Source organism: Ascaphus truei, chromosome 4 (assembly GCF_040206685.1).
Source record: "Ascaphus truei isolate aAscTru1 chromosome 4, aAscTru1.hap1, whole genome shotgun sequence".
NCBI classification, from domain to species: Eukaryota; Metazoa; Chordata; class Amphibia; order Anura; family Ascaphidae; genus Ascaphus; species Ascaphus truei.
This window is the reverse complement of record NC_134486.1, coordinates 106,311,628-106,325,642: the sequence shown is the minus strand read 5'-3', so window position 1 is coordinate 106,325,642 and position 14,015 is coordinate 106,311,628. Positions and strand designations below refer to the sequence as shown.

The following is a 14,015-nucleotide window of genomic DNA, read 5'->3' as shown; positions in this document are numbered from 1 at the left end:
CACACACACTTTCACCCACACACTTTCACCCATTTTCACACACTCCCACACACACTCCCACTTGCGCACGCACTCTCAGACTTGCGCACTCTCCCCCGCGCTCACTCTGCCTCTTTCTCCACACAAGCACACGCACTCTCGTACACTCTGACCTCCTGTCTGGACCAGTTCAGGAGTGAAGCTCTTGGAGTGTGTTTCCCCCCCCTCACTGCGCGCCGACCGGAGCAGGCAGAGAGGATAGCAGTGAGCTGCCGGCTGCTTAGCTCGGGAGACGTTGGGTCATTGCTATCCGGGGGTTTCTCCACGCCCCCGGTCCTGGGACAGCTGGGAGAATTGTCCTGGCTCTCTCCCCGTGGCGGCCGTTGAACCCTGGAGGGTGCTCGCGGAATTCCAGGTGAAAACCACTGGCTTACGAAATATAAACTTAAATATGTATGTGCTTTCTGGTTGGAAGCTTAGTTTAGTGGGTAAAGTATTTGTCTTCAATACACAGGCTTACAGGATACATTTTCTCTATGACCTCTTATGCACGGTGTGCTCTTGGGCAAATTTAAATTGTCATGCCTTTACAAATGGGTGAAAAAGAAGAAAATCAAAGTGCGCAGCTAAATTACAACTATAAAGTGATTAAAACCAATCTTGGTGATATATAATTAACCCATCAATTACCCCGAGTGTCTAACAGAGTGATACATTAAAAGGCATACATAACCGTGTTAAATAACAAGAGCGTCTGCAGCTGATAAGAATATAGGGTGGCTCAGCACCCTCAATACACTAGGAGAACAAAGACAAAAAACACAGCGCAAAGATGCAAATCGTGAAGTATATCAAAATATTATTGATTACAAAGGTAAGGTAAGTATTCTGCGTACATCAAATTGAAAGGATAAACACATTATGTGGTTATAACACAAAGGTTACCACACGGCACAAAAGAAACTGCAGGCAGGACCGGATCTCTCTGTTGGACCTCACAGGCTGTATCCGGACAGCGTTCGACCTCCTTGCGACTGATGGCTGCCCGCACAATCACTCAGTCTCGTGGTGCACGTCTCGTCAGGGAAGAATTGTCCGCCCCAGCAGATGGTATAATGGCCGGGTATAGAGAGAACTCTCTTCTTAACCGCCACAGTCCAGTATGCCTTCACCTTGTCGGGTGTAAGACTGGATTGTGGCGCTTAAGAGGAGAGTTCTCTCTATACCTGGCCATTATACCATCTACTGGGACGGACAATTCTTCCCTGACGAGACGTACACCACGAGACTGAGTGATTGTGCGGGCAGCCATCAGTCGCAAGGAGGTCGAACGCCGTCCGGATACAGCCTGTGAGGTCCAACAGAGAGAGATCCGATCCTGCCTGCAGTTTCTTTTGTGCCGTGTGGTAACCTTTGTGTTGTATAACCATATAATGTGTTTATCCTTTCAATTTGATGTACGCAGAATACTTACCTTACCTTTTTAATCAATAATATTTTGATATACTTCGCGATTTGCGTCTTTGTGCTGTGTTTTTTGCCTTTACAAACGGGAACTGGAACCATGGTACCGTCCCTAAAAACATGCAAGAAAGGCAGACAGATGCATCGTCGCTGCATACTGTAAGTGGCTTTGTAAATGTCTTTAAAAGATTCATGAAGGTATCATGTAAAGGAGAGCAGTGGTTGAAGTCAAAATTCTAAGTTCATTAATCATTGGACCGAATGCTCGTGGAACCATTTTATTTTAGAAAGGTTTATACAATATTCTTGCTTTTATAAACAACTAAATCGGTTTTGCAAGTATAATGAACGCAACAACTCTGTATTCTGTATTTCACTTTCAGAGTATCCATTCCATTTCTAAGAGGAGCATTTCACCAAAAAAGGTAAGCTCCATTTCATATATGTATTTTAAGTGGGAATTGGGCAAATATTTGATTAAATGGTGACAGTCAAACAAATCTTTACATTCAGCAAATTGTAACATGTAAAATATTTTATTCATATTGGGGAAATGTTTTGTGATGTAAGAATTATACATTACTTTAGGGGGCAATTTTCCATTTTTTGCCATCCCACCTGAATTTCTTTTTATAAGTGGTAAAGCACACGGTCGCCTTTTAAACACTTGCTTAAAGGAGCAATCCAAGTTGTTTTTTTTTTTAAATACAGGTTTGAAGCAGAGGGTCCCCAGAGATGAAATGAATGGGGTTCAGCTCCGAGGACCCCCTGCTACAATCCTGCATTTAAAAAATGAAAAAAATAAAAAAAAAACCCCCGTCTTTGATTGCTTCTTTAAAGGGAACACACACAAAAAAAAATGAAATGTAGTTGACTTTTCTATCTATTTATTAGTTTGATTGTAAATGGGTAAAATGAGTCCTCTGTAGCAACGTAACTTACTACACTACCTCTGCAGTTTCTCCTAAGGATTTGGGTCAAAAGCAGTGCATCTGTCTGTGACCTGTGAAGTGACCCACGAGTAATCTGTTTCTGATAATCTTATTGCAGTTGATCAAGCAGCCAAGTGCAATTTTTTACACAAGCTCGCTTTTTAGATATTGAAAATATACAATGCAACACGTTTATATCTGATTCACTCAATTTTTTTTTTTAATTGAAATTTTCCCCCCGTAAAACTGAGTCCAACACTTTTTTCTGCCTTCTCCTACCCGTCATTTCTTTTTCTTTGGAAAACGAATTGAAATCGTGTGAGAGATGGAGAAATACGACAGACTATAACGCACTCTATTAGTCTTTGTATAAACCTGCAACGCTGTAATGGTTGTATGGAAACACTCTTCGTTGTACAGTATGCAAACACTCTCTGTTCTGTGTCAAGCAGATTGTGAAATGTATTAAATGAATGGAGCAATAAGTAGGTTGTAATGTGGGAAAGTGTTGCACACCAATAATCAAAAATAAGTATCAGATACTGATACCTGATACTGATATCGGTGCTCTCCAACTCGATAAGGGAATGCTGCTGCAATCCAAGTACAGGATACACAAAAAAGGCAGAGTAGAAGCTCCACGGATTTTATAAATGCAATCATTTATTGAAGCCAAATAAAGTGTCCAACGTATCGGCTGTCACCGGAGCCGTTATCTTGCCACTCCTTGACAAAGGCAGCTGTGACAGCCGAAACGTTGGACACTTTATTTGGCTTCAATAAATGATTGCATTTATAAAATCCGTGAAGCCTCTACTCTTCCTTTTTGTGTATACAGTAGGGCCCCGCTTTTCGGCGATCCACCAATGCAGCGCTACTGAGAAGGGGGCTGCCATGTCTCTGCATGTGAAGAACGGGGGACTGTAGGTCCTGCAGGAAACACTGAAAATCACTGGTTCTGCTTTCTATTGATTTTCGCTTTGCGGTGGGGCCATAGAACGGAACCCGCCGTATTAGTAGGGCCCTACTGTATAATAAAGTGGTTGGCGTGTGTTGACAAGACACACATTTTGGGAATAGTTTGTGTATGTTCTGAAACCAAGTAACGCTTTTTCCAAAAAAAATATTTTCTCAACAGAATATTGTGACTACAACTCGGCAAGATGGACCCTACATGTTTGTGGTTTCTATAAAAGCAGACAAAGATATAAACTGGAATTTAACAGGTATATCTATTAGACTGCTGTATTGTAAGGTTAATGTGATTCAAATATACCTTTTTATAAATGCTAGAGTGGTGTAGGAGCGGGCAAAAGGCAGTAGAAAGGCAAACGGCAATTCTAAAATGAGACCTGTTCTATTTACCCTACTAGCTCAAATATCAGAGGTGTTGAGAGGAGAGAGGACCGTTTCCTGTTGGCAATTGGCATGTGTGAGGACAGGAAATGTCTCCGGTGGTTTAAACCAAAAAGTACATTGCGAATAGTAATCACTTCTAATCCAGCGTGACCTCATCGCCAACACATGGAATGACATTATATTGTTGAGCAGCACAATGCATGCAGATTTCTCCAGCCCTAGACAGATGTTGGATGCATTGTAGTTCAATGGTTATTTTATAGCAATAAACACAATGCAATTTTTACTGCCACGTTCGATTCAAATCCATGTTAAAACATTCAGTTTGGAATCCTAAAAAAAAATAATGTATGAAGCACAATAAGACCAGTCCTTTTTTGAACAACTGTTGCTACTTTGAAGTTTAGTTCATTTAAAAAACTTGGCACTACATTTTCTTTTTTGTTCTATAAATTGAATCAGAGGGTTTTTGGAGCTTAACCCCGCTAATTTCAGCTCCTGGGACCCCCTACTTCCATTGATACCTCCGTAGTGCCGGTATCTCTCTGCACCCAGGGAACTTGTCCACCTAATAAAATGGCGTTTAAATGGCCTGTGTCAGGCGGGCCAATAGGAAGCCGTGACATCATTCCTCACGGCTCCCTATTGGCCTGCGTGACCTGGACATTTAGGCACCCCCTGGAGGTAAGTATCTCGGGACGCAAGGGGTCACCGGAGCTGAAATTAATCGGGTTCCCCTCTGGAGACCCCTGTTTCAATCCTAAAAGAAAATGTAGTGCAAGTTTTTTGCTGCTTTAATGCCATACTATTTTTTTTTCTTCTTCATAATGTCAGGTTTTTTCAATTAAAAAAAACAAACTTAATTATTGAAGAAACGATAAGCATTCTAACGCAGGATTTCTTAAATCCTAAATTGTGGAAAATGTAAAAGATGTGGAATTTTCAGTTTGACGTTGGATTTTTTCTCTCCATGCTTTTTGAGAATAGGTGTATACTTTTTACACTTTATACAGTGTCTAATCTAGCAGAGCTGTATTAAAGAGTGCTAATTTGTCTTTATTTGCCTTTAAAACTTCTGCTGAAGGGTTCCAAATATTTTGAAATATTATATAGTCTCACATATGTAATATATATTGGCACTTTCCGAGTAAGTTGCATAGCTGGACTTGGAAATCTCATTAAAAAAAAACAACCGGGCTGTCCTCTCTATTGTGGGCAGGAATTGGCCCAAGACAAGGGAGACAATTTAAGTCAGAGGTGATTGGGTTTACATTGAAAAACTGGCAATTTTCCAATAAAAAGTATTGGGTGCTGACGAGTCCTAGGCTCACCCCTCTGTTTAATAATCCAAATTCACACCTGGGATGCAGGGGCGGGCGTTTGATAGCTGGAAAGAAAGGTGGAACCCAGATGTGGGAAACTTACTTAGGCGGGATAAACTACAGGCATACCCCGGTTTAAGGACACTCACTTTAAGTACACTCGTGATTAAGGACATGTCGCCCAATAGGCAAATGGCAGCTCGCGCATGCGCCTGTCAGCACGTCCTGAACAGCAATACCGGCTCCCTACCTGTACCGAAGCTGTGTGCAAGCAGGGAGACTATAGAGCCTGTTACAAATGCGTTATTTACATCAGTTATGCACGTATATGACGATTGCAGTACAGTACATGCATCGTAAGTGGGAAAAAGGGAGTGCTTCACTTTAAGTAAATTTTCGCTTTACATACATGCTCCGGTCCCATTGCGTACGTTAATGCGAGGTGTGCCTGTATTGCAGTTTGAGGAAATGAGAGAGAGAGATGTATAAATATATGCAAGCCCGACACTTTTTGTAAAACTGACCCTTCAGAGAGAGGAATTCCCAGAACCCACATTATTTGAGGATTTATGTAGGATTAGAAGATCTCAAAAAGGGTTGATATCATCCCTGTATCAAGGCCTAATCCCAACGAGAGACACCGAAGATCACAAATACATGGGACAATGGGCTATGGATTTCGGAATCGAAATATCAAGAGAGGATTGGGAAGATGTATGGGATAGATGGGGTAAGACCTCCATATGTATAATAACAAAAGAAAATATATACAAAATTATGCTTAGGTGGTACTATACCTCTACGAGATTTAATACAGAGCTGCTTAGAAAAATATTGAATCTAATAAAGGATGTTGTGGGCATTACAATTCCATTAGGCACAATTTTATAATAATTTTAGCCAAACCAATGGAGAACATGGATCTTTCCCCACACAAATAAATATCACATATATTAACAGGAGCTAGGTGCGCTGTGTCAGCAGTGTGGGAACCCCCCCTCCCCTATAAAAGTAAATAAATGTAGTTCCGGCTAATGGAGAAACTTGCCTAATTCCTAAATCACACAACAAAGAATGTCCATAAGACATGGGAACCATGGGATGGGAGAGGATTATGGAGTAGAGTAAGGCCTCGGCCATGGTCAGCGCTTACGCGCTGAGCCGTGCTGAGGCGCGCTTGCACTTACCTGTGAGCCCCTACAGCCGCAATGAGAGCGGCCTTAGTAGAGGCTCGTCTACGCTTCCGCAAGCGCGCGGAAGCGTAGGTCTTAGGTAATTTTTGAATTCAAGCGCTTGCCGGAGCGCAGGGCCGGTCACGTGAGCGGTTCGCCCAATGAGGGCGAACCAGCTCCGTGACGTCACTGGCCCGCCCCCGACACGCCTGCTGTCGGCGCGCAGGGAAAGCACCCGCAAGACCAGGGAAAGCACCCGCTTTCCCTGAGCCTCAGCACGCCAGCGGGAAGCTTGGCCGAGGCCCAAGACAACTGAGATCTGAGAGTGGAGAGGTATGGGAGATGAAGAAGCTAAATGCAGGCAAGAAAGTGAAGGACTGAGGGAAGGGTTCCCTGAGGAGGATTATTTGGCCAAGTTTAAATTGAAACAGAATTAGGAATGTGCACATGTAAAATCAATGTATAGAAAGTAATTTACAAGATATGTGTTCACACCCCCTCACCCCCTTTGTTATTTCTGTACTCGCGCCCCCATTCCCATTTTATTGCTGCAAATTTTTATTAAAAATACAAGTTGCATAAAAAAAAATTAAAAAAAGAACCTGCTGAAGGAATTTGACCTGCATTCGAAAAGAAGAGTTATGACTTCCAAATTCTAGAATAACCTGTAATTGTAGTTAAGGTATGATTATACTGGGCTTTTTTATAGTAGATTTCCTGCATATATACCCGTAACCCACTAGCTGCCAGAAGGGCCAGCAATAGCCCCTACAGCAGAAAAGGGGTTAAGTAATTGCAATAACCAATTTATTTATTGATTCTCACAGTTTCTGTCTCAATGGCTGGTCCTCATGGGTACATCTCCGCTTCAGAATGGCCACTGATGATTGTAAGTGTATTTTAACTTTTTTTTAATTGAACAATCTGCGCATAATGTGTATCTGTACAGTCAAATAGCAGCTCACTTTTTCAGGTCTCAAGAATATATTTTATAGGCTCAACCAGTCCTCAGCCCCCCCCCCCCCCACCCAACAGATCAGGTTTTCAGGATATCCCAGCTTCAGCACAGGTGTCTCAGTCTGAGCCACCTGTGCGGAAGCTGGGACTGATTAAGCCACCTGTGCTGAAGCAGGGATATCCTGAAAACCTGACCTTTTGGGTGGGAGGAGGTGCTTTAGGACTGGAGTTTGGCACCCCTGAGCTAGATCATGATCATGTGGTAATGGCTTTAACCTTCATGTCAATTTCCCCCTGTGAACTTTTAATTTGGAAAGCTTAATTTTAGTGCGACCCAACACAATGGGATTTTCTTCTGTGTCTTACTGTAAGTGATGTATTACTCATTGACTTTGATTGCAGCAAATGGGGACCTTTACAACACGTTGGGGAATTACAAATGGCTGCCGGCAGCATGCCTGAGGAGTAACTGAAAAGTACTACACGAATATTATTCGGCGTATAGTGTTCCATATTTTTTGACCACTGCACATCTTTATTTTAATATTTTTCTTTAAAAGTGATATCAATTAGATTTATTTATTGCATATCTTCCTAGTGCGGGAAACAAAGCACAAACATTCCTTTCAGAAGGAATTAGAAATACTGCACCGACACACTTTATTCGAGCAAATACCCAGTATGTACCTGGCAGATACCTGGAATGCGCCGCTCCTCACCTCTGACAAGCCCCGTTGCGTTTGCCTTCCCAGCCTGGGTTCATGCCTGGCTGACGGGCGGCTGATCTGTTAAATGATAATGATTAGGATTTAATAGGCTGCAATGCTTCGCGTGTCTACCAGATGGCATAAATTCATGAATTGTAATGCAGTATATATATATACTGTGCAGTATTGCAGCCAGCGGGAATAAAATGCTTCAATCTCTGCCTGGAAAATAACCCAATGCACTCGGGCAGAAAACAGTCACAAACCTCAATACACCCGGGTATACCCGAATTCGTGGGACTAGCCGAGCTCGAATAAAGTGTGTCGCCAGTGTACAGAGCAATCAATACTGATTACATTTTTGCAACCCTCAATAATGAGCAATTGTTACAATAATACCCCAACTCACAAAGTAAAGAAATTGCCACGTCCTTGGGATAACCTTTGATTACTTTAAGGAGTGTTTCCAATATTCCTTGATGTAACAATGATAGGGTGATAGTGGAATTGAATATTGCGTCATTATTTTGACCTGCCGGTATAATTGAACAGGTTAGGTGATTCCAGTTCTGTTCTATCCGTTTTTATGTATTTGTTTTCTCTCTCTATCCTACAGTTTTACATGGTGATGTGCATAATGTACATATTGTTTGGGCTACTATGGTTTCTCTGGTCTGCCTGTTATTGGAAGGACTTGTTGAGGATCCAGTTTTGGATTGCTGCTGTTATTTTCCTCGGAATGTTGGAAAAGGCTGTCTTTTATGCCGAATATCAAAATATCAACAGCACTGGGGTGTCTTGTAAGTGAAATACATTTTAAAACGTTTGCTGCAAACTGTAGCTGTACAATACCACATTTTAACCTGTGTTCTTATCTTCCTCCTTAGCTTACGGCTTGTTGATATTTGCAGAGCTAGTTTCTGCTATTAAAAGAACATTGGCACGACTGCTAGTGACAATTGTCAGTTTAGGATATGGCATAGTAAAGTAAGTGATTTTAAGTTTGTATTTATCACATACATACATACATACATGCATACATGCATGCATGCATACATACATACATACATACATGCTACTCTCCACAAAATGCTTTCTGCCTTTGGCTAGGTAGGTAGCTGACCACAGATTTGTGAGGTCACACGAGCTCATCGGTTACATCATAATGCACAGAATGTTGGTTAGCTACAGCAGCGGTGCGCAAACTGGGGGGCTGGGGGCGCAAGTTTTTTGGAGGGGGCGCGGGAAGTTGCCGAGGTCCCGCGCTCTCCCCAGGCATTTAAATTAAATGCCAGAGGACTGGGCGAGGCCTCTGCAACCTCTACTTACGAGGTTCAGCCGGCTCCAGCACGCGTTACCATGGCAACGTGGCGTCAAATGCCGCAGCGGGGTCATATGACGTCACGGTTGCTATGGTAACGTGACTGCAAATGACGCCGCGGGTCACGTGACGTCACACATCGCCGCGTGAGGCGGAGAGGGGCCACCAAGGAGGAGAGCAGGCACGGGGGTGGAATACAGAAGACTTGCAATGGTCATTTAAAATTGCTCTAACTTTTCAATTTGTGCTCATATTAATGTCATTCTTTTGCCAGAATGCTCTTTAAATCATGGAGACTATTCCAAAAACACCTCACAATACAGGTTATCTTGCATTTTATTACATACTGAAGTAGATTACTTTTTAATGCTCGGAGTATGGTATTGTGAGAAGAGTATGACCATGGCGGTCTCTCTTATTTTCCATTGCAGAGCAACGAGTTCTCTCCTAGTTTATTTTCCTTTATGTTTGGCTCTAGTTTTACTGACTGCAGATTCTTTATGACATTGGTCTACTGCTTGTGTTTTATAATTAGTCATTTATATTGGTCCAAATGTAGCTCAGTCAGTTTATTTAAGTACAGTGGTGCTATTCCATTAGGCACCTTCTGGCACCAGGAGACACCTTACTGCCCATTTGTTTCAATGGGTATCTTGTGTTTCCAGAAGGTTCCTTGTGTAATAGTAGATGTGGGCCTAACTTCCAGGGAAACTGATATTCTGAGATACTTTGTGTTATGTGAAGGAACAATATAATTAGTACTCCATGGCTGTAGTTACCTCAGTTCCCTGTTTTACTGAATAAGAAAGATAACCGGCACATCTGATTTCATGATATTCTGCCACAGCATGTCCCATTTTTCTTTCTCTTTGTTTTCTTGATCAGACCTCGTTTAGGAGCAGTTATGCATCGTGTTGTTGGAATGGGTGTCCTCTACATGGTGTTTGCCTCAGTGGAAGGAGTAATGCGAGTCGTTGGGGTAACACAATCATTTTAATTGCTATATTTCAATGTGCAGGGACGGATAGTCTCATTCCGTTTTAAAACCATTAAATATACTGTACGTTTTGTGCCTTCTCTTTCCTTGCTGGCTACAATTTTTGCTCATCCAGGGATTGTCCTGATTAAAACAGAAATGTAATCAGTGGAACTGTGAGACTGCCATAGTAGTGACTGCAATGGTTAAATAAATTAAAAGTTATGCACCTTTTAATAACAGAGACTAAAAGTTCATGTGTTTTTGGTTGTGGCAAAATTTGAGCAAATACAAGCAAATCTTTTTAGACATATACCAGATAAGATGAGGCCTGCTGGATAAAAAATAAAAACAATGTTTCACCCACAAAAAATTGTTTTTATTATTTATTTCTTTTTATGGGGGAGATAGCTACTTTATATTTTAGAAGCTCTTTGTGCTTTGCTTCTTTCTCCTTTTTTTAAATTTTTTGTGTCAGCACAACCTTGACCCATCTAACGTATGACTACCACAGATGAAAAATGACAGCGGAAGTTTTAAAAACGGGCTTGAGGGTACAATTATTATTGCTGACATTTTTTAAAACATAAATCGGCATTTGTTTTCCTTTTTTAAATCCAGACCACCTTAATATAGCAATGAAAACAAATGTAATGCATTTCATGATTTATAATACAGTGTGAATACATATTATGCCACTTTGCTGAAAGAGAAAAGGATATTGGTGTAAGAAGGGTTAGGTAATAACAATAACTTTATTTCATATAGCGCTTTTCTCCCAAAGTGTTTCACAATTACAGTATAGTGCGTGGTACGCAGCACACAGGATTGTTACATACACAGTCCCTGCCCAGATGAGCTTACAATCTATGATTTTGGTGCCTGAAGCACAGGGAGATAAAGTGACTGGTCCAAGGTCATAAGGAGCTGATACTGGGATTTGAACTAGGCCTCCCCTGATTCAAACTCGGTGTCATTGTTTACAGAGACCGTGTGCTTCTGAGCCACTCCTTCTAGGTAGTAGATTTGGGACACAGCATAATCCATTATCCTAATATCTGTAAAAAACAAACAAACAAAAAAAAAACACAAAAACAAACAAAACCCAGCTAAGTAAAGGGTATGACACCTCAAGGGTCAGTACTGCACAACACTGCCTAATGAGAACAGTGTGTTCTTTATTTCTTAAAGACAGTGTTATAATAAAAGTCAGATTTATTTTAAATAGGTAATAGATATGCTGAAATGGTGATAATACCTATTGTCAATTATTTCTGCAGCATTCACTGATGTCTCATTGTGGGTTAGGTATTCTCCATCAGGTAGTTAGGTGCTCTTTTTTTATAATTCAGGAACCACCTAATCAAAAACGTGATGAACCCTTTTTACCCAAAGGCAAAAAGTCAGTTTGCCTGAGATTAAAATGAGATGCTTGTAAAACCTGGGTTTTCACAGCATAGCCTGTTTTACAGGTTGTATGCATTTGCATAAGTGGGTGCACGCAAGCACCGTATTCCATATCAACTTTACTACATTCCTCCATATGCCTTTCCCCAAATAGATGTCTGCCAGAGGCCGGTAAAGCTACTATTACAGTCACAAATGTATTTATTTCCCCTCAAATAATTTTTCAACCTTGTGCTGGGTTGTGTTTTTTCTATGGCAGTCCAAAACTTGAAGTGTTTCACTTCCTTGAAATACTTCTACACTATGTATGATTCTGCCCTGTCCTGTAACAGGAAATGGGGAGTGGAAGATTGCTAGCTGCATGAAATGTGGGCAAAGGGTGAGGCAATAGGAAATAGCATGGCTAAGACAGAGTTGGTATCCGAAAATAAAAAATAGATCTTTTGTGATCATTGGCCCATCAGAGATCTGACTGCTGCATGGCTTGCAGCTTATAACGCTTTGGTCAAAGGGTTTAACTAAATGACCCTTGCTCATGAGAATATTATTATTATTGAAGTATTTAACTATATACTATTTACTATGTATTTTGTCCCATTGGATGTAGCATTGGGCATTTCTGTCTTTTGCTGTATGGAGGACTGAGCTGCAGACACGGATTCTGTTCTGTGGATTGGATGGACTTCAGTATTAATTCTATGTTCCTATTTTGCTACATAAATAATATTTATACCACTATTCATTTTATTTTGTACCCCCTTACATTTACTTTATCACAAAGGTGGAATTAGGGAGCCCTGCTAAAAGGAAAGCGGTTTATAGTTTTTTTCAAAGAAAGATGTTATATGATGAAGCATTAATTATTGTATTTGTATATATATTTAACATGGTGCAAATAATGAAATACCTTAATTTGTAAAAATAGAGTTAATATTGCCGTTTTATATTCTACAAATGTGTGCACGGTTTCTGTTCACGTGCAGGAAATTGTTATGCAGTGTCTTTGTTACGAACGGTATCTCACGCTGGTAGCTGCTAATGTCGCCAGCATTAACCACTTGATCTCTCTCTCGCTTTCTATTTAGACCCAGGCAAGGGAAACTGATCTGGTTCTACTGGCCAGTATCCCATTGGCTCTGCTGGACTCTGGCTTGTGTTGGTGGATATCCTTTTTCTTGTTTTTATCAGGGACGTTCTCCTGTTATCTCACTTTGTCATAACTTACATGTACCCTCTTTTTTTTTTTTTTTTTTTATTGAAGTGAAACTTCTTTGCTGGCATCTAGTTGGTTAATTCTCATGGCACAAAATCTCCTTCATTAGGACCGAAAATGTGTAACGGAAGTGACGTAAGGCGCGTGTACGAGCACACGTGCCCCCCGCTGGCTACTCAGCCGCTCACTCATGCGCAGAAGTGGCCAGTGCCACCTGCTCATGTGCATAAGTGGGCAGCGCTGCAGACATGTCCGCCTGCACATGCGCAAAAGGGCACACACACCCCGTCTTTTTTGTTTTGCATTTTTGCTCATTTAGAAACATGGTTATTTCTGGATTTTCCCCTCCAAAACCATTATCCACCCACTATTTTAGTTTTTTTTTTTCAGGACTAAAACAGCAAGTCGTGTTTTACAAGTGTGGTAAGCACCACCAATATGTTTTTATTGCAAACTAATACGAACTAGGCATTACTGAATGTTGACAAAACATTCTTCTGCAATTGTTGACTTAATTAAATGGTAAGGAATGAAAGGCTATAAATAACTTAATAGTTTACATTATTGATTAAAGGTGATGAAGGGCAGCGGAAGAGAACAAGAGAAGAAAGAGGAGGAGACAGTTTAACTCTTGGGGCTTCCTTGCACCTTTTTGACCTTCATGCTTTTGGTCTCTTATGTCAACACAAGCCTTGCATGCAATTCATTATTTACTGTACCATGGAGTAGGCCCTTGGCTATTCTTCATTAACTATGTCATTTTAAGTCTGTACTTGATATCTCTACAAATCTACATTAATTACAAATTAATTTCAGTGCTATACAGTATAGGCTTGATGCAATTCTCATGTAGGTAGGTGTGGTTACAGTATTTGATTTAACAAAGAAACAAAGCAAGGATAGCCATAAAACCTGACCTGCTTGGGGCCCCTGAGGACTGGAGTTGCCAACTCCTGTCCTAGTTTGTATGTATGTTTTTTTTATTTATAAAAAAACGACTTTCTCCAACATTTTACTACAAAGATGTCCTTAGCTTGCTCATACATATTTGTAAGTTTGGCACAGACCATGAAGACGTTAAAGCTAAGAAAGAATGCAGTGAAGTATTCCCTGTATAGACACTTTACAAATACTTTGATTTTCGCTATTCTAGGTAAGTTTCTCTTTTTTTCACACCTATAATCTGATGTAAGAAACCTACCTGTT

At 40.9% G+C, this 14,015-nt stretch overlaps 1 protein-coding gene across 2 annotated transcripts in view; it reads left to right on the top strand.

Annotated features, from left to right (window-relative positions):
- Positions 1-14,015, top strand: part of TMEM87B (transmembrane protein 87B) — a 40,721-nt gene that overhangs the window by 13,247 nt on the left and 13,459 nt on the right. For both annotated transcript variants that reach the window (XM_075596348.1, XM_075596350.1), the window contains exons 8-15: positions 1,827-1,868; positions 3,514-3,601; positions 7,056-7,117; positions 8,509-8,692; positions 8,780-8,879; positions 10,099-10,192; positions 12,682-12,763; positions 13,858-13,962. In XM_075596348.1, coding sequence (XP_075452463.1) covers positions 1,827-1,868; positions 3,514-3,601; positions 7,056-7,117; positions 8,509-8,692; positions 8,780-8,879; positions 10,099-10,192; positions 12,682-12,763; positions 13,858-13,962 — 757 coding nt within the window. The remainder of the gene's footprint in view (positions 1-1,826; positions 1,869-3,513; positions 3,602-7,055; positions 7,118-8,508; positions 8,693-8,779; positions 8,880-10,098; positions 10,193-12,681; positions 12,764-13,857; positions 13,963-14,015) is intronic.